General features: G+C 34.2%; 1 protein-coding gene across 10 annotated transcripts in view; it reads right to left on the bottom strand.

The window, feature by feature from the left end:
• The window catches only part of ECT2 (epithelial cell transforming 2), a 56,479-nt gene that overhangs the window by 20,989 nt on the left and 14,181 nt on the right, over nt 1–21,309 (bottom strand). For 8 of the 10 annotated variants that reach the window (XM_065942564.1, XM_065942563.1, XM_065942570.1 and 5 more), the window contains 6 exons: nt 21,033–21,255; nt 18,492–18,628; nt 12,689–12,808; nt 3,013–3,081; nt 1,754–1,864; nt 976–1,072 (listed from right to left, as the gene is read on the bottom strand). In XM_065942564.1, coding sequence (XP_065798636.1) covers nt 976–1,072; nt 1,754–1,864; nt 3,013–3,081; nt 12,689–12,808; nt 18,492–18,628; nt 21,033–21,255 — 757 coding nt within the window. The remainder of the gene's footprint in view (nt 1–975; nt 1,073–1,753; nt 1,865–3,012; nt 3,082–12,688; nt 12,809–18,491; nt 18,629–21,032; nt 21,256–21,309) is intronic. The other 2 variants (XM_065942571.1, XM_065942568.1) reach the window with 1 other exon arrangement.

The following is a 21,309-nucleotide window of genomic DNA, read 5'->3' on the forward strand; positions in this document are numbered from 1 at the left end:
CTATTTTGTAAAGTTAAAAAGGTTGCATATTCATAAATTTTCCTTATAATCTGTAAAACAGAATAGTTTTTAAAGACTGGAAATCATTTTATATGCTAGTAATTCTAAACTATATTAGATAACCTCAAAGAGAATAAAAATTACCAATTTTTGTAGTTACTACCACAATTCATAGTTTAACCAATATATTTCAAAGACAATTACAGACAAAAAGAGTCACAAACTTAGCCTCCTTAAGCCTCCTACACACACTACTGTAGTTAAGGTCTAGAGGTCAAAATGCTTTGTTACACTTATTCCTGTTTTATGCAATTTAGCTCTCATACTTAAATTTAAAAGTATAAAATTTAAATTTAAAAATATAAAAACTGACACTGTTCTAGACCTATTCACTACTTTAGTCAGGTAAATATAAAAGCATATAAATACACCTTTCTTTTCATGCAGGTAAAATTTATTTACAAAAATTAACTCTGCTATAGATGTCCTTTTCATTGAAATCTATAATTTAAGTTTTAGAATAAATGGATGGATGTTTCAAGAGTGTTCTGCACACTATAAGGGAAAAAAAGCATAAGATCAAGCATAAAGAATTTTACTAAGACTCAGAAAAAGACTAAATAACTTCAGACATCGTAATCATCTCTCAACTTGTGATTTTGTGGGTGAATTTTATGTGGATGTAAACTGTTTGGGAATTAGTGACATACCATGAAATGTAAGAAGGCTTTTAGGAGGGAGGCAGAAAGTTCAACACTAGTCAGTAAAACTGATTTCACAACAAATAAAGCATTTCTAGGCCAGAGTGAATTTTTGTAGCACCAAGTTGATTATTCAGATTATCCATAAAGATATTTTCTACATAAAAGATACAAACTTTAAAACTGAAACCTAAGAACACTTTGAAAATGAGAAATTTAGCCAATTTTTTAGACGAAAACAATTACATAAAAACATGTGAGATCAGACAAGTACCATTTAAAAGTAACGCAACACTGGGTAACCTCTGTACTGGTCGGATGAGAAGTTCAACAAGGCTTTGCCGTCCACATTCTGGCTTAGCTTGGTTTATCTGAAAAGAATTAATTTATTCAAAATTTATTTAGAACATTTTCTGCAAAGATTATTATACATTACATTTATTAGATTACACCTTATCATTTGTGCCCTGATAAGAATGGGAGAAGTAGGGTGGTAGTTGTTCTCTGGCAGATTATTGTGGTTCAGTAATTCCCCAAGGCCTAAAATAGCCTCTTGGCAAGCCAAGGATTAACACCTTAAACAGAGAGTGAGTTTCTCTAAGCACTCTTTTACATTTCATTTCAGTTTTTCTTAAATCTACATCATTCAAAAAGAAAAAAAAATTTAAAAATATTAATTATGCTGATACCATTTAGATAAACAAAGTAAGCCACCAATAAGAAAATCATTAAAAGCAAAGCAAGATCTCACTGGAATATTTTTTAAAGTGTTTGAGAACTAGAATATGCATAACTTAAAACACACACACACACACACACAACATTCATATTCACTCAGCTGCCTCTTGGATCCTGCTTCTGGCATATCAAACCTTGTGATGCTGAACATCACTGCCACTTTCAAGTAAAACTAAACTTAACACATAACATTAAGGTGTCCTGACGTGGATGTATCTTTACTAAAAGATATATCTTTACTATTAAAATTTAATTTTAATAAATTCCTTCAGAAAATAATTCTCTGATTTTTACTTCAAAGAAATATACATTACCTTCAGAAAAGCATGAAATCTTGGTTTCTGTTTTTCACATTTAACAATAGTTTCCTTGCTCATTTCAAAGAAGTTCACAAAGGGAGGATAGATTTTCACCAAATCTTTGGACTATTAGCAAGCAAACAAAAAAACCCAAAACCCATTAATTTGTGATGGCTGTTAACCCTTAGTCAATGAAACTTAAAGTTGAATAACCAGTAGTCAAAATCTGACATACCAGATGCAAAAGAAAAGTTCAAAATACATTTCTTCTCAAGGTAAATACAGGAAGTTTATTTCATAGTGAGTTAATTCATGGTGAGTTAATTGCTAAAGAAAATGCATCAATTATTAAACAGAGCCTAAAACCTGATAAGCAAATAAATACTCAGAAACAAACAAAAGTTGATATACCTTTGTTGAACTTCAATATAAGCTTATTGTATTGATAAACATGACAAAGTTTTAAAACTTCCATTAATTTAGAATACAGTAGCAATTATAGTTGATCTATGAAGAACCCAAGAACATGCTATTGTCTTTTGAAGGATCCAAACAACCATTAAAAGATCAACTGTACTGGGCAATTTTGAAGTACAAGGAAAATGTCTTGATAAATTGAGACCAAGAGGTACCAAAAAGATCTGGGACAATAATTTGCATATTTGAAATTCTCAGTCAACCAAAAAGAACATCTAATGGCTATGCGGTAAAGTTAGGAGACCTTAGAAATCAAAACTAAATGGGCAAGAATCCAAGGCACTGAAATTTACCTGGTAGGACTGAATCATATCCAAAGAGACTGAAGGAAATTTATAAATTCTATTTGTGGTACCTCATTCAAAACTAATATACTTTATTTAGTAAACTTAACCTATGTTCTTAGAGAAGAAACAGTTCACTGGAAGGTTTTATGCAGACACAAAGACAGTAAAAAGTGCTATCAACTAAGGAAAGGAAAAAACAAAACTCAATTATAGAAAACTTTAAAAAATCATTAATCTACGACTGTTTATGATGGGCAAATAACATGATCTATGGTAAAATGACTGTAACACAACAGTTAGTATTAAAGATGAGCTATCAAGAAAGGGTTGGATTGTATATGGAAGACATGTTTCAGAAGACAAGAACTCTTTCAAAATATTTTACAAACACAACAATGCCTAAGTTTTTAAAAAGTTCTCACATTTAAACAGGTAACTTTCACTCCCTGCCATTTCTTGATGAGATGATACTTTAATCTGAATACTAAAAAAAGAAACAAAATTACTTACATATTTAAGAAAGATATCACCAATGCTTTTGCTCTCATCCCAATTAGCAATAAGGTCTTCAAGATCATCCTGAAAAAACACAAAATGAGACAATAAATGATTCTGACAATCACTTTAGCATCTCTTAAAATCTGAATATTCATTTGAAAGACATACTTTACAGAGTACCTTAATTTGGCATGTATAACGGTAACATTCTCAGCAAGAAATTAACTATTTGACTACAAGAAAAATATCCTTCGAAAAATAATTTAAGAAAACATAAAGAATGTCAAATCCGTAAGACAGTCTAATTTCCCAGTATGATGTGCAAATGTAATTAATTTATACAGCTGATTGGTTCACTAATTAATTAATTACAGAAAAGCACTTTTGATTTTGGCTGTTGAAGCATCAGCCATTAGAAACTGTAATCTATAATAGAGGTCAGCAAACGTTACTTAAAGGGCAAAATGGTAAATATTTCATGACGTGCAGGCCATATGGTTTTGTCACAAGTCCTCAATTCTGTCTTTGTAGAATAGAACTATAAACAATATATAAATAATTGTGAGTGGCTGTGTATCAATAAAACTCCCTTTATGAAAGTAAGCAAAACTTTACCAAAATGCTAAACTGGCTGGATTTGGTCCATTGATCATAGTCTGCTAATTCCAGAGTGGTAAAATTTCTCAATCATCATCCTAAAATATTACATATTAGTAAAAATTTAGAAGATATTTAAAAGCTTTCTAAGGTAATAAAACCAGATGATAAAATGAGATGGCAAGAAGTGACATGCCCTAACTGAAATTCTAAAAGTGACTTTAAAGTAGAAATTAATCAATAAACTTATACAAGAGGTTGTCAAACCATTACATGCAGATGCTCTCCCAACACATTTTTTTAGTGGGATCCATAAGATTAAACTATTTTCATTACAATATGAAGGCATTATTTGACTCCTTGATTCTCTCATAAGGATACAGCAGAGTCATATAGAGGTGATATGATGTGTGATACTGAAAAAGAATGAATTAAGTAGACAGGAGAAACAAGTTTTCAATTAAGCCAGACCAAAAAAAGCAAAACAAATCAACATCACTCTTCACTGTTTCTGTTTTGAAAATTAGTTATTTTTCAAAAAGAACATGTTATTTATGCTACCACATAAGGAGTCATTATTATTAATGTATATTTTAAAAACTGCATGAGTTGAGTTCAGTTCAGTTCAGTTGAGTCACTCAGTCGTGTCCAACTGTTTGTGACCCCATGGACTGTAGCACACCAGGTCTCCCTGTCCACCACCAATTCCTGGAGCTTGCTCAGACTCATGTCAATCGAGTTGGTGATGTCATCCAAACCATCTCATCCTCTGTCATCCCCTACACTTCCCACCTTCAATCTTTCCCAGCATCAAAGTCTTTTCAAATGAATCAGTTCTTCCCATCAGGTGGCCAAAGTATTGGAGTTTCAGCTTCAGCATCAGTCCTTCCAATGAACACTCAGGATTGATCTCCTTTAGGATGAACTGGTTGGATCTCCTTGCAGTCCAAGGGACTCTCAAGAGTCTTCTCTAACACCACAATTCAAAAGCATCAATTCTTCGGCACTCAGCTTTCTTTATAGTCCAACTCCTACATCCATACATGACTATTGGAAAAAACATAGCTTTGACTAGATCTTTGTTGGCAAAGTAATGGCTCTGCTTTTTAATATGCTGTCTAGGTTTGTCATAGCTTTTCTTCTAAGGAGCAAGCATCTTTTAATTTTATAGCTGCAATCACCATCTGCAGTGATTTTGGAGCCCAAGAAAATAAAGTCTGTCACTGTTTCCATTGTTTCCTATCTAGTTGCCAGAAGTGGTGGGACAGGATACCATGATTTTAGTTTTCTCAATGCTGAGTTTTAAGCCAGCTTTTTCGTTCTCCTCTTTCACTGTCATCAAGAAGCTCTTTCGGTCCTCTTCACTTTCTGCCCTTAGGATGGTATCATCTGCATACCTGAGATTATTGATATTTCTCCCGGCAATCTTGCTTCCAGCTTGTGCTTCATCCAGTCCAGCATTTCTCATGATGTACTCTGCATATAAGCTAAATAAGCAGGGTGACAATATATAGCCTTGACATACTTCTTCCCAACTTGGAACCAGTCTGCTGTTCCATGTCTGGTTCTAACTGCTGCTTCTTGACCTGCATACAAATTTCTCACAAGGCAGGTCAGGTGGTCTGGTATTACCATCTCTTTCAGAATTTTCCACAGTTTATTGTGATCCACACAGTTAAAGGCTTTAGCATAGTCAATGAGGCAGATGTTTTTTCTGGAACTCTCTTGCTTTTTCAATGATCCAACAGATATTGGCAATTTGATTTCTGCTTCCTCTGCCTTTTTTAAATCCAACTTGAACATATGGAAGTTCTCTGTTCCTGTAGCGCTGAAGCCTTGCTTTGAAAATTTTGAGCATTACTTTGCTAGCATGTAAAATGAGTACAATTGCGAGGTAGTTTGAACATTCTTTGGCATTGCCTTTCTTTGTGATTGGAATGAAAACTGACCTTTTGCAGTCCTGTGGCCACTGCTGAGTTTTCCACATTTGCTGGCATATTGAGTGCAGCACTTTCACAGCATCATCTTTTAGGATTTGAAATAGCTCAACTAGAATTCCATCACCTCCACTAGCTTTGTTCATAGTGATGCTTCCTAAGGCCCACCTGACTTTGCATTCCAGGATGTCTGGCTCTAGGTGAGTGATCACAGCATCATGGTTATCTGAGTCATGAAGATCTCTTTTGTATAGTTCTTCTGTGTATTCTTGCCACTTCTTCTTAATATTGTATATCCACATATAAAAAGATGATCTTTAAACCTTTACTTTAGCCAAAGATGAACTTGAGATAAGTTATAGATCTAACTGTAGAGCTAAAACAAAACAACTTCTAGAAGAAAACATAGGAGAAAATCTTCAAAATCTTGGGTTAGGCAAAAATTTCTTAGATGTAACAGCAAAAGCACATTACATTTTAAAAAATGGATAAGCCAGACTTCATCAAAATTAAAAATTTTGGTACTTCCAAAGACACCATTATGAGAAGGAAATGGCAACCCACTCCAGTGTTCTTGCCTGGAGAATCCCAGGGAGGGGTCGCACAGAGTCAGACACGACTGAAGTGACTTAGCAGTAGCAGTAAAGTCTACTACTACTTTATTTAGAGGATAGGTGTAAGTGAGAGCAGGAGTGAGTGGGGTAGACACGCCTGTCCCTGCTTTCCTCATCCCATCTGGACTCTTCTTTGCCCTTGAATCTATTCCTCCCTTTCCCCAGCAGTCTATTCATTAACTAGCAAGAGGGCAAATAAGGGATCTTCTAGGATTGATTTTGCTAATTTTTTTGAGGATACCGAGCACCATTTCACCATATTCTGTACCCTTATCTGACAGTCCCTCCCAGAATTGAGTTTTCTTTTCATCCAGGGTCCAGAAGGAAAAACAAAAAACAAATCATATCGTCACACACCAATAAAAAATAAGCTGTCCAGATGGAAATAAAATCTAATTAGGCCAAAAAAAGACACCATTAAAAAAATGAAATAATAAACAATAGGCTGGGAGGAAATATCTGCAAAACACATAGCTGATAAAGGACCTGTACCAAGAATTTACAGAGAACCCTTACAACTTGGTAAGGCAACACACAACCCAACCAAAAAATGGGCACCAGATCTAAGCACACATTTCACAAAGATAACATACAAATGAAAAAGAAGCAGATGAAAAGACATTCAACAACATTAATCATTAGGGAAATGCAAATAAAATCATTTTATATCCTAGAATGGTTATAAAAGAAAACATAAGTACCAGCAAGAATGGATAGAAATTTGAACGCTGATACATTACTATTAAGAATATAAAATGATGCGAAGACCTGATAGTTTCTCAAATATTTTAAATGAAGACTGCTAATATGACCCAGCAATTCTACTCCCAAGTATCTATGGAAGAGAATGAAAACACACCCAAACAAGGATTTGCAGACAATGTTCATATCAGCATGATTCATAACTGCCAAAAACTGGAAACAACCTAAATTTCTATCAACTGGTGAATGGATAAAGAAATGCAGCATTTCTTTATAATGGATTATTATCTGGCCACACAAAGGAACAAACTACTAACATGCTAAATCATAGACAAAATTCAAAAATATAAGTTAAGGGAGGCAGACATAAGACACTACCTATTATATATTTATGTTATACAGGATGTCTAGAAAAGACAAATTTGTAACACAGAAAGTAGATTAATGGTTGCCTGGACCAGGGCTAAGAATGGGCATGAAGGATCTTAGAGGGGAAGATGAAGATGTTCTAAAATGTATATGGTGACAGTTGCATGATTTGGTGACTTATTAAAATCACTGAATCATATATTTTAAAAAAGGTTGAGTTTAAAGATGTAAAATGTACTTCAATGAAACTGTTAAAAAACTGAGGCATTTTTAAAATTATTTTTAAACTTTCTGTTTCAATTTCAAAAACAGTTAATACAAATAAATAAAACCCACATAAACACAAGTTCCTTGATCATTTTTTAAGAATGAAAAGGGATCCTGAAACCAAATAATTTAAGAACTATTATCCTATACTCTGGGCTCCCCTTGTGGCTCAGCTGGTTAAGAATCCACCTGCAGTGCGAGAAACCTGGGTTAAGATACCTGGGTTGGGAAGATCCCCTGGGGAAGGGAAAGGCTACCCACTCCAGTATTCTGGCCTGGAGAATTCCATGGACTGAAGAGCCCATGGGGTCGCAAAGAGTCGGACACGACTGAGCAACTTTCACTTCACTTCACTTCACATCCTAAACTCTGCAGATTCAGAAAAGTCAAAAGGGAAAAACTTTACTTTCAGTAGTGTAAAGGTGAACTCAAGCAAGAATAATTAAACAGCCCACAGAGTCAAGAATTAAGATTTAACTATTTAAAATTGCACTTGAAAGAAACAAAAGAATAAAAGGATTATACATAAGGATAATCTTGGAACAATATAATGCAGTGAATTCTAGCACTGACTAGTTAGTTTTAAATACTGGCTCTAGAGCATGTTAAGTTTTGTGTCCTTGGGCAAATTACTTATAACCTATAAGTGCCTCAATTTTCTATTCTGAAATATAAGTATAGTAATGACTCCTATCTCATAAAGGATTAAATTAGCTAATATTTGTATAGCACTTAGAAGAAACCCTAACAAAGAATAGTGCTCAGTAAGTTACTATTAACTATCTTTTCCTATGTATTTAATATAAATATGGGAAATATTTGGAAAACTGTGATGTAAAAGAGAAAAACCTATAGCTCTGCAAATATAATCCAGTGGTACACTTTTAAAGTGTAAACAATTACAGGATGGCGGTATATAGTTATATGAGACCATTACAATCAGAAAGCAAGATAATCTCTAGGCCACCTGAAAAAGTCTACTGTTTCTGGTTAACCTTTAAATCCTTGAGCCTGTTGATTAAATAAAGATCTCTGCCCTAATCACTTGGTCAGCTCAGAGACTAAGTAATAAAGAAACTAAGGCTTAGAGAGATTAACTTGCCCCAAATCACACAGTTGTGAACCAGTATTCACATTCATGCTCGTCTGACTCCAGATTCCAAGTCACTCTACTAGATCTATAGCACAGTTATCGCCATTAGAAACGGGGAATCAGGTGGGCAGGAGAGCCCCCAAGAGCATTAGTCACAGTGCCACCATTTCTTACAATGTTTCCGTGGGAATATACTTGACTCAGTTTAGTACAGACCCTGGGACATGTCTCCTCCTTGTCCATACACAATTCTCCATAGGATGCTCCCAACATTACCTCCTGGCAATAAGAAAGGAAAATTCTATAGTTCTAATACATTGAGCATAGAGCTCCCAAAGCCTGTTTAAAAAGTAGAGGAAGTTGTAAACAGATTGGACTAAGAAAGTTAAGCTCTTTCTTTCTTTTTGTCCTTGCTAAGATTTCTTCTATAACATTACCATCTACTTTACACAAGATGGGTTTCTCTTTTACTTAGCTCACTGCACAAGACACCAAATCAGCAGATTCCCCAATACAAACCTGTTCCTGAAACAAGTTCAAGGTACCCTGAGACTTAACACTAAATTAGTAAATAACAAAGCATAAACACAGAAAGAAAAGATTCCTCCTTCAACTCCTCTCTTGTTCTTTTGTTTCTTCATAGTTCAATACAAAAGCAGGTATTTGCACATCAAGAACCAATGCTGATTAGCGCTGAAAAGGAAAAATTCACACACAGAAAAAGATGCTGATAACAATCTCAGACATCCTCATCTTAAGCTAACTATTAGCATGCTGTAAGTTGCAGACAAATGAAGAATGAGGCTAAAGGTGTACACGTGATATCTAAGATGACAAAATAAATTTAACTTCCAGTCCTGATTTGGACATTTAAAAAGTAGGATGACCATTATTCAGCAAATATCTACTGACACAAATCTAACTGCCAGAGAGTGGTTGTAAACATAGTGGGTAAAAAATGATTTTAATCCTTCACAAAACAACCACTCATGATTCAGACACTACTATCCCCATTTTACAGAGAAGAAAACTGAAGCAATTAAAGTCAACTTACTTTGAACCCAAATCTACTTTATTCCACAGTCCAAATTTGTAACCACTATGCAATGCTATAAAATACAAATAAACACCAGTGCTTCTCAGGAATACCATACCAATATGATATGAAAAACTATACAAGTTTAAGCCATATTTACATGATTTACTCATTTATATACTAAAAGAATGTATCTACAGCATGATAATCAAGAAGCAATATAGCATTAGTAAATTAGGACATGGAAAGAACCTAAACGTCCATGAATTAATGAATGGATAAAGAAAATGTGGTATATACAATGAAGTATTATTTAGCCGTGAAAAAGCCATTATGCCTTCTGTAATAACATGTATAGTCCTTGAGGGCATGATGATACATGAGATAAGTCAGAGAAAGGTAAGTACTATATGATCTCACTTATATGTGGAATCTAAAAAAATCCCACAAAAAACAAACACAAAAATCTCATAGTTACAGACTGGCAGTTGCCAGAGATGGGGGAAGGGGGGTGGGTAAAATGGGTAAAGTTGGTCAAAAGGCAAATTTCCAGTTATTTTACTTACTCCAGTCCTGAAGATATAATGTAGAGTATGGTGACTATAGTTAACAATACTATTTTGTATATCTGAAAGTTGCCAAGAAAGTAAAACTAAAACGTTCTCATCATAAAAAACAAAAAACAAAAAACTACATGTGGTGGTAGATCTTAACTAAACTTATTGTGGTGATCATTTTGCAATACATACCCATATGAATCCATTATTGTTGTATACCTAAAACTAACACAATGCTACATGTTAATTTTATCTCATAAAGAAAGGGGGTTGGGAGCAAGAAAACATAAGGGTTTAGGAGAACAGACTTTGAAGTTAGACAAAAGTGAAAGTGAAGTCGTGTCCGACTCTTTGCAACCCCCTGGACCGTAGGCCACCAGGCCCCTCCGTCCATGGGATTCTCCAGGCAAGAATACTGGAGTGGGTTGCCATTTCCTTCTCCAGGGGATCTTCCGGACCCAGGGATTGAACCCAGGGATTGAACCCGGGTCTCCCGCATTGGAGGCAGGCACTTCAACCTCTGAGCCACCAGGGAAGTTAGACAAAAAAGGGTTCAAAGTCAATGTGCAGCATTTATTAGATGATTGACTTTAGAAAAATTATCCAATCTGTGTACATAGCAGTTTCGCATCTGTAAAATGTAGATAATTATAGTATCAAATTCCTGGTAATGTTCCGTAGATGTGGCAGTACCTGATAAAGGGCAGGCTACATTTAAAAGGAAGAAAAGAAAAAAATGCTATGCAAAAAAAAGACAGAAAATATAGCATAATTTTGGGAGTATTTGGGTTACAGAATTATAGGTATTTTGTACTTTTTCCTTTTCTCCTTTATTTTACAAATATATGTTTGAGGGCATATATTGGTTTCGTGGTAGGAAAAAACCATAGGCTTTAATATTTTAAATGCATAACAAACCTGAAATTAGCTAAAAAACCACTACTACTTGAAATATTGGTAATCCAAGTTTGTAGAAGCAGCTTAAAAAATTGGGTTACATATTAGAAAACTAAACGGTAACAACCATTTTCAAAACTCCAGTGACTCACTATTGAGGGAAACATAAAAGCAGACACAGATATAGAGTACAAACTAATGGTTACCCTTGGGAAGACAGAAGTGAGGAGGGCAATATAACAACAGTGGGGGAAACAGGGTTATACGGGATTATATGAAATCATGTATACAAAACTTTTCAAAATCGTAAAGCAATATATAATTTAAATAACCATTTATTCACTAAAAAAAATTATTAACAAAAAAAAAGGTCCAGTGAATCAAAGAACACAATTTGCCAAACTGAGATTATGACTCTCTACACACAGAAAGTTTATAACATTTTATATTAGACGGAAACTTGCATATCCAGAATGGCTAAATGACTGACACCAAGTGATCTACAAATTAGCAGTAAAACACCAAGATGAAATCTGCTTGCCATTCTACTCTATCTTTATACCTCTCAATGTTTCTCATGAGGGGAAAAAAAAAAAAGGCCATTCCAAGAAGACTTTACTCTTCAAATATTCAGAATCCTAATTGGAAATAGAGATAAACTAGCCTGTGATTCCATAGCTTTTTAATCTTTTAAGAAAAGAAAGACTCCTTTAAACTTACTTGTAAATCTAGAAATAGGTGAAATATGATCAAGGATTTTGAAAAAATACAAAATATAAGCATTGGATAAACTGCATTTTTATTAACTTACATTATCTTTCATATTTTTGTCTACAACATGCACTAAAATCAAAAGTAAGTTAATGCATTTGTTTGAAAACACTCTGTAACTGAGACTGATCATTTTATTGTAACACGGAGTAAACATTAGGGAAAAGATAAATTAGCAATAATACTGTGCCTCAAATAAACCTCACTGACTATGACACTGCCACAAAGCTGTAATGAACATCCAAATGGGTTGTTCTGAGAAGAAAACTGATCAGTTGTGCTCAGGCATCATATATGAAGAGGAAATAAATTTAAGAGTTCATCTAAATCTTTCCCCAAATTACTTTACTATGCGAGATTGATACCTGGAATCCAGTGACCCTTCAACAAAGGAAAATTATTATAATAAAAAGTAGACAGCATTGTCTTTTACAGTTTTGGAATTTATCTGACTAGATACATAGAGAGAGAGAGAGGAATGAACGAAATGATCTCTAACCCTTTCCAACTTCCGTTTTTTAAACAAACAAAATAAAAACATACAACTCAAGATGAATAGCGGTAAAAAACAAGAAAAACAGTACTAGCAAACACATTATCTTAATAGAAAAGACTTTATAAGGTCTATATTCTTTATTTTCAAATTAATCAAAGTAAAAAGACAGGCAGCAGCAAAAAAACATTAATAAAGTGCTAAAGCAAAGAGGCAAATGATTCAAAGGAATAAATGAGGGACTAAAAATTTTTAAATACAAATTTTATTTAGCTAACTAGAAGTACATGAAAAATCACAGGAAATATACATAATCTAAAAAGAATTACTACCACACTAATATATACAAATTTACCTTTATCTTAGTGTGCACATCAAAGATATCTGGAATACTACCAAAAATGGTCTTAATTTCTTCTGGCGCCAGGATAGGCCCACCTCGTTGTCCTTCCTCTTCCAACGGCACTTGAAATAACTAAAGGGTGAAACAAGACTAGATCAGGTAAACTGGAAGAAGAAAAGAGTTTTTTAAAATCTAATACATATACAGTGATAAAGGAGAGATAAGATATTAACGGAAAAGTATTTCTTCCTAACCTAAACTTGAGACCTTTTCTCATAACATTTTCTAGTCTATTTTATCCTATTTATTTACACATCTGTGTGTGTATGTGTGTATATATATATATATATAAAATCTTGTAACAAAATATTAATTAGAATCTAGTAAAAGTTTATCACAGTCCTACAAATCATTAAAATTGCTAGTGTGATACAGAGTGATTTCTATTTTTTTAATTCAAGTTACTAAGGAAGAAAGCAATAAGGAATCATACTCTTAATATAGGTACTAAATGTTTTAAACTGATAGCAAAAAAAACTTGGTTTAGGGGAAAAAGACTGGATTTGAAGCTAAAAGACCCGTCTGTATCCATGCTGCTGCTTCTATCAATCTTAAAAAAATACTCCTACAACTAGTAGGTAAATTTAGCAAGGTCTTAGGGATACAAGGTCAGCACGCACATGCATGCATACACACGCATGCATGCACACACACATGCATGCAGGCACACTGAAAAAAAAATCATATTTCTATAAACCAGCATTGTACAGACTGAAACCCAAAGTTAAAAAGCAGTATTATTTACAATAAAAAACCAAAATGCTTAAGTATAAATAGAATAAATCACATACATGATGCTGAAAACTACAGAATGTTGATGAAACAAATCAAAGAAGACCTAAATAAATTAAGACATATGGTCATGGATTGAAAGGCTCAACGGTAAAAATGTCAACTGTCCCCCATCCCGGAATTGATAGAAGGATTTACCCTAATGCCTATCAAAAATGCCAGAACTTTTCATAAAGAAAATCTGATTCTAAAGATTCATATGGAAAGGCAAAGAGCTTCTTACTATCAAGCTCCAGTATTCAAGATTGCGCAACACTGGTGAAGAGAGAAACATTCAAGATCAACAGAACAGAATACAGACACTAGAAACAAATCCATGCAAATTTTTTGACAAAGGTGCAAAAGCATTTAGTGCAGGAAGGCGAATTGTCCAACACAACGGTACTAAAACACCATCTGCCAAAGGCAAAACAGATGAACCTCAGCCTAAACATAATCTTTATACAAAAATTAACTCAAAAGTAATCATAGACCTAAAGAAAAAAACCCACAACTACGAAATATTTAGAAGAAAACCTAGGAGAAAACCTTGTGACTTAGGCTTATGTAAAGAGTGTTTAAATACAAAATCAAAAGCATGATGTATAAAAGAAAAAAAAATGATAAATTGGACTTTACCAAAACTAAAAACAACTCAGCAAAAAACTTACAACAAGAAAACATGTTATAGAATAGGAAAAAAATGTCTGCAAATCACATTATCTAACAAAGGACTATATCCAAAATATAGAACTCTCAAAACTCTGGGAAAAAAACAATCCAATTAAAAACAAGTAAAATCTTTAGTCATTTCAATTAAAACAAGATATGCAGATATCAAATAAGGACAAAGATGTTCGGCATCACTAGTCTTTTGAAACGTAAATTAAAGCCAGGATGAGATAATACCACACACGTATTTGAATCGCTAAAATAAAAAACACTGATAGCGTAAAGCAATGATGAGGATGTGAGAACTGAAACTTTTACAGGTTGCTGGTTGAAGAGCAAAACTGTACAGCCCCTCTGGCAAAAGGCTTGGTGGTTTCTTTTGAAATCAAGCATTACTTACCATATGATCCAGCAGTATCACTCCTAGGTGTTTACCCAAGAGAAATGAAAATATATGTCTATATAAAACTTGTACACAAATGCCTGTAATAGCTCTATTGATAACCACTCAAAACTGGAAACAACCCAAATGTCCTTTTAATAAGTCAATAAACTGTGGTACATCCATACAGTGGCATACTACTCAGCAAAAGGATCAAACTATTTATACACACAGTTAGGTAAAACCCAAAGGAACAGGTTGTATACTATGACTCTATTTTATGACATTAAAAAAAAAAATTATAGTAACAAAGAAGAGATTAGTGATTACCAGGAGTTGGAATGAGAAAAAGGTGTGACATAAAGGAATAGTACAGGAGTTTTGGGGGGAGATAGAAATGTTAAATGTATCAAAGAGTCAATTTATGGTATAATTAAAATTCTAAAATATTGACTATTCAAAGTAAAAATAATAACGTATGATTGGGTTAACATATGCAGAAGTAAAATGACTATAGCACAAAGGCCAGGATAGGATTAATGAAAGGAAGGAGGGAGGGAGAGAGAAGAAAAGAACATTGTAAATACTTCATAAATAAATACTTCATAAAGATTATATATATACACTTCATATATATATATACTTCATAAAGGTTGTATAAATAAATACTTCATAAAGATTATGAATTGCTTTTACAAGTTTACCACCTCTTTCCCCAAAATACATATGTATATTCAGGCCTTCTATTTTTGCAAGTATGGTAAGCACCTACTTGCTGAAAACAAAATAATGAAGTAAGAAAAACCTCTGTCTAAATACATCAATAAGCTGACAAGAAAGTGAGGTCAAAATCTAAGTGAAAGTAGAAAGCTGAGTACTAAACCTTTTTCCCAAAGACATTTGCCTAAATCGATGCAAGTTAAGCTTCACCTATAAAAGCCTCAGTGAGAACAGAAGACCCATTCAAAACCTAGATTCCAACATATTAACAACTTCCAGTAAAGTCAGAAGTATGTTTAACCAATGACCCAGAAATTCCAGATTTCTGCCCAGAATATGTTCTCAAGCAGCCATGAGTAAGAATACTCACAGAAGCACTACCAGTAACAGTAAAAACAAACAGCAATGAAAACACCAAAATAAATTCCAATGTCTACTAAAAATAAAAGTTAATTAGGTGGATATAATCATACAGGAAAATGAATTACTGCCATATGCAATGACACAAATATATCTTAAGAACATTTCCATCAAGTGAAAAAAGCAATTCACTAAAAAATATATACTGTTACATTTAGACAGTTTGACTTTCTACATATATATGATAGAACTATAAGGAAAATGGTAAGCACAAAACTCCAGGTAATGGTTATCTATGAGAGAGGGAAAAGAAACAGGATTGGGGAAAAACATAATAGACGATACAAAGATATCTATAACCATTTATAAGCATTCCTTTACGTAGTCAACATTTCATTAAAAATCCTAAACAAAAATATTCAGGCCATCAAAATACATCAAGATTAAAACTTCTCAGTACTCTTAAGACACAATGTCTTAAAATATTTTTACTGTTTTAATCCCACATATAAAATCAGTTAGCTAAAAACTACTGATTCTACCTTTCCAATGTATCTCAAAGCTATCCTCTTTTCATTCTCACTGAGACTATCCTAAGAAGTTTAGTTTATTAAAATCTCTAACCAAGAGTGCTAAAATAATCTTCAAATTGATCTCGCCTCCATGATTTTTTTCCCCTTCTTCAATACCTCTTTCAAAGTGAACCAAATGACTTTCTAAAATACAAGTCAAATGTTACCATCTTTCCCTTCCTATCAAAAATTGTTTAACAACAAATGACCTAGCACGCTGTACAAAGGCCTCCCCCAGTCTGGAGTAAGCAATCTTATCTCAACTCTCACTATATTCACACCCTAAACTCCACCCGTAGTTCAGTTCAGTTCAGTAGGTCAGTTGTGTCCAACTCTTTGCAACCCCATGGACTGCAGCATGCCAGCCTTCCCTGTCCATCACCAACTCCCAGAGCTTGCTCAAATTCATGTCCATTGAGTTGGAGATGCCATCCAAACATCTCATCCTCTGCTATCCCCTTCTCCTCTTGCCTTCAATTTTTCCCAGCATCGGGGTCTTTCCTAATGAGTCAGCTCTTCATGTGGGGTGGCCAAAGTATTGGTGTTTCAGCTCCACCCTACCCTTAACCCACCCTCAACTCAAGTTCCCCTGGACTATTCTGTAATACTGTGAAGGATTACAGTCTTTTATACTGTTGGAATAATCTCAAATACACTTCCCACCCATATTCTTTGCATGCACTAATCATAATCATGCTTTAAAACTCACTTCAATTTGCATCTTCTGTATGATACTTTTTCAGTGTTCAACCATTGAAAATTCCAGCCCAACACCTTCCCTAAACCGGAAGAGGAGCAAAATTCTCACCATACATATCTCCAAACACCTTAACTAAACCTCTCTCGTGAGGTTCAGAACTTTCCATTTGGTTATAATTAGGTGTGTATGTTTTAACTCCTATTCCAGTCTAAGTTTCTTTAAAAGAGGAATCCTCTTTAACACCTGTCACAACACCTTATATTAATAGGCACCTAAGTATTACAAGGAAAAAATCAAGAAGTTTCACTTCATTTTGGGGACTAAGTAAAAATTAAGCTATTCCAAATTCAAATTTTTTAAAAAAATTTGTAGGACACATTGTAGGACACGTTAGTCCTGCAGCAAAGCTCAAAGAGAACACTATAATGAATGCAGCCCACAAACTTTTAAGTAAACTTAGGTGAATTTATGCTAAGCACAGTAGTGTGGAAGTTTGTCTACAGTGTAATAATTACAAGTGCTTTTAAAAAAGAAGTTTTAGTGAATGTAATTGATATGCAAATTACAATTTGAAACTCCAGGGCATTTACCATGGCCTGAAAGGATTTACATTTCCAGGTTATAAATGCTACCAAAGTACATGAACAGTATATGCCAAAGGGATTTTCTGCTACTCAACCACATTTTGGCTGACCATAAAAACTTCAACAAGAAACTCGTCTAGGATGGCTTCCCTTAAGGAAGAGCAGAACTGACTTAAAACAAGTTAAGTTTAATATAGCAGAGGGTCTCATAAAACCCTGACTACTACTAAATAAATCAACTGTGAAGAATAAACTTTCCGTGAATACCAAGAAAAAAGTTTTTCATTTCTTATTCATGCATCTTATCAATGGTACAAGCAACTAAAGGTCATTATATTGGACCTTAATGAACAACATTAAGAACTACAATAGAACTAAAAATTAAACCCAAATAAGAAATTCCGTATCATTTTCTATTCAAAGTTAAGCTAGGTGGTATCAACTTTATTTTCCTGACAAACTATCTCCTTCATTACTACAAACAAATTTATTCCTTCTTTCTACCGATTCCAAAATAATGTCCTATTATTATGCTTTTCAGAACCTTGAATTTTGATTTATTCCTTAATATCTTTCTTGATCTCATCCCACAAGGATTCCTTAGAATTGTTTTTCTTCAGAAATAACTTCATAGTACATTTTAATAGTAGTAGGCAACGAGTCAACATTTGACTACTGCAAAATTTTAGAAAACAACACATTAAAGCAATGACTCTCGAATACACACTATTATAAAAAGCTGCCACTTCCAAATGTAAACACAGTATCCTGACATGGAAGCTGCAAAATTCTGAGTTAAATTCAGTCTTCTCTAAGATCGTCTATTCAGGATCTTTCTCTCTTACATGGCATTTCCCTAACAGCAGTTTCTGTCATAGATTTTCAATATCTATGTTTAAATTCTATGCTTATACAATTATCTTATAAAAAATAACACATTTTTTTGTTTTTACTTATTAACGCTGGAACAGAGATCATTCTTCCAAATTCTTACCTGAATAATTGTGGCCAATATATTTACATAATTACTTTCAGTCTGATAGAGCTCTTTTGCAACCTGCCACCTGGCTGACTGCTTTGAAGGAATTGGAGTGGAATTCTTAGAAGACTTAGTACAAGACTTTGGTGTTTCTAAAAGGAAAAAGGAGGAAAGATTTAAAATGGAAGCCAGATATAAGTACCAAACACTATAGATTTAACAAAAAAAAAAAAAAAGAGAGAGAGAGAGAAGGGTATCTACTTTTATAAATATACCACCAAATATATTTTCATTAAAGTAAAGTTTCATCCTAGAATATGGCCAGAAAAAAATAATGGTCATGTACTCTTCAAAAACATGAAGATCATTAAAAAACAAATACCGAAAAGAACTGTTCCAGACAAGAAGAGACTAAAGAAAGATAACACAATTTATAATTCTGGATTGAATCCTAACTCAGAAAAACCTTTTTGCTTTTGTCAAAGCAAAAGGTAGTAGGACATTAGTGGAACAACTAGTAAAATCTGAAGGTCTATAGAGTAGATCAGTGTTAAATGTTAATTTCCTAATTACAATTAACCTAATGAGACTCAGTCCTCCATATTCAAAGCAAACTGACTTACTATTCCCTAAAAACTCATTCTGTATGCTGTGTTACAAGTATTCTTGCTCCTCTTGTAATAAATCTCAAATCCAACTCAGTTTTCTACACCTATTTTAAATTGACTTTTAATTCCTCCATGAATATTTAGTGACTACCTATTGTATATTAAGGGCTTGCCTGGTGGCTCAGTGGTAAAGAAGCCAGTTGCCAAAGCAGGAGATTCAGGTTTGATCCCTGGGTTGCGACGTTGCCCTGGAGAGGGAAATGGCAACCCACTCCAGTATTCTTGCCTAGGAGGTCCCAGGGACAGAGGAACCTGGTGGGCTATAGTACATGGGGTCCCAAAAGAGTCAGACATGAGTTTGGGACTAAACAACAACTCTATTCCAGGCACTGGGAATAAAGCAGAGAAGATAGACAAGGTACTTATTCCCTTCAAGTCTACCTTCTGGTGAAGAGAATAAAACAATAACGGAGTAAACAAACAACTTATAACAGTGATAACTACTACTGAAGACGACAGCCCAGTGTCAGGGTGGTAGGAAGGAGTAGTGGGACAGGGCCTTACCTTTACAGAGAACCCAATAAGATTTATTTAAAATAGGGAGAGCAAGTATAAAGTTCCTGAGGTATGGTTTTAACAGTAGGAAAATCTGAAGAATAACAGACACTGTGACTGATACCCAGAGAGTATTAGTGGAGGACAATAGCACATGACCTTAGAAGTGACTGAGGAAGGATGACCTAGGAACCTGAAAGCTATGGTAATACAAAGCTACTGTCTCTGTGCAGAGAACAGCATGAACTAATTTACATGTTTTTAGAGACCTCTCTAAGTGCTAAATGCAGAAAGGCAAACATAAATATAGGGAGACCATCTAAAGGACCACTGCAATTATCTAAGAGACCATTTATATAGAAAAGGTTGATAAAGGAAGGGTAACAAAGGAATAGAGGTTGAATCAAGATTTCTAATGTGGTTATATGAAGAACAGGTTGTGTATTAGACATGAACAAGGAGGTGTGAAGAATACAGTTGAACAGGAAAAACCTCAAATTTGGGCATCATCAGCTATAGAAAGAAAAGCCATAGAATTAAATGAGATCATTTAGGAAGAATTCAATGGAAAATAAATGACTCAGGAATAACATTCCACATTTAGAGTTGGAAAGATAAGTTAGGCCAAGGAGAAAGAGAAATGAATGATATACAAAAGCCAAAATTAAAAAATGTATCCAGGAAGGAGTAGCTGCTTATGTGCTCAATGCTGTTGACTGTACAAACTGTCAGCTCCCCCCCACAGCAAGAGCACTGAAATTCAATTGGAATGAACTGAAAAGACAGTAAAAGAAAGGAAATGAGACAATGGATGAAGATAAATCCTTCAAGAGTAGTTATATGAAAGGGAGAGAGAAACAGGATAGTCAGTGGAGAGTATTACGAAGTCAAGGAAAGGTTTTGATTATTTCATAAATTAGAAAACAACATATTTGTGTGCAGACTGAAAAAAAAAACCAGAGGGAAAAAACTGAAGATCAAGATAAAAGAACTAATTATATGTGGCTTCCTGTATCAGCTGATACAGGAAGTAAGTTCACCTTCTTCTGACTTCATTGTACCTATTTTCTCCATTATTCATGTGACATCTGTGATTCTTTGTGTTAACAATCTGCTCTCTGAACAGCTCTACCACTTTCTAGCTGTGTGACTCTAGACAAGTTTTACTTCTCTAATCTCAGAATAGTCATCTGTAAAACAGGGGCAATAAAATTTATCTTATAAACACACAAAACATATAAACACTTAGTATATAGCAAGCAATTGTTAAATCTAAGCATTTTCATCTGCCTTTTATCCTCAGAACAAAGGCCAGTCACTATAGTATGGATTTATCTACATTCTAATACTTATTCTATTCCACTAAATTTAAAGATTTAAAAATGTGAATTACCTCCATAGTTAATGCTAGATTCTGGTGTGTTGGAGATATCTAGGAGTGACCCTATAGAAAGGGAATGTTCAGCTGATGGGCGCTTACGGGGAGGGAAAGGTGACAAGTCTGCCTCTCTTGAAAGCTGAGCAAGTGTCTCTTTTAAACGACGTCTTTTGCGATTGCTGTTTGGGGTATTTAGAGAAAGCAGTGACACTGATTTCTTGAGCTCAGGTGTATTAGCCTGCAATCAAAAGCACAAAAGCTCAATTTTACTTCTGTGGTTCTTTACTGAGAC

Source organism: Muntiacus reevesi, chromosome 8 (genome assembly GCF_963930625.1).
Source record: "Muntiacus reevesi chromosome 8, mMunRee1.1, whole genome shotgun sequence".
Lineage (NCBI taxonomy): Eukaryota > Metazoa > Chordata > Mammalia > Artiodactyla > Cervidae > Muntiacus > Muntiacus reevesi.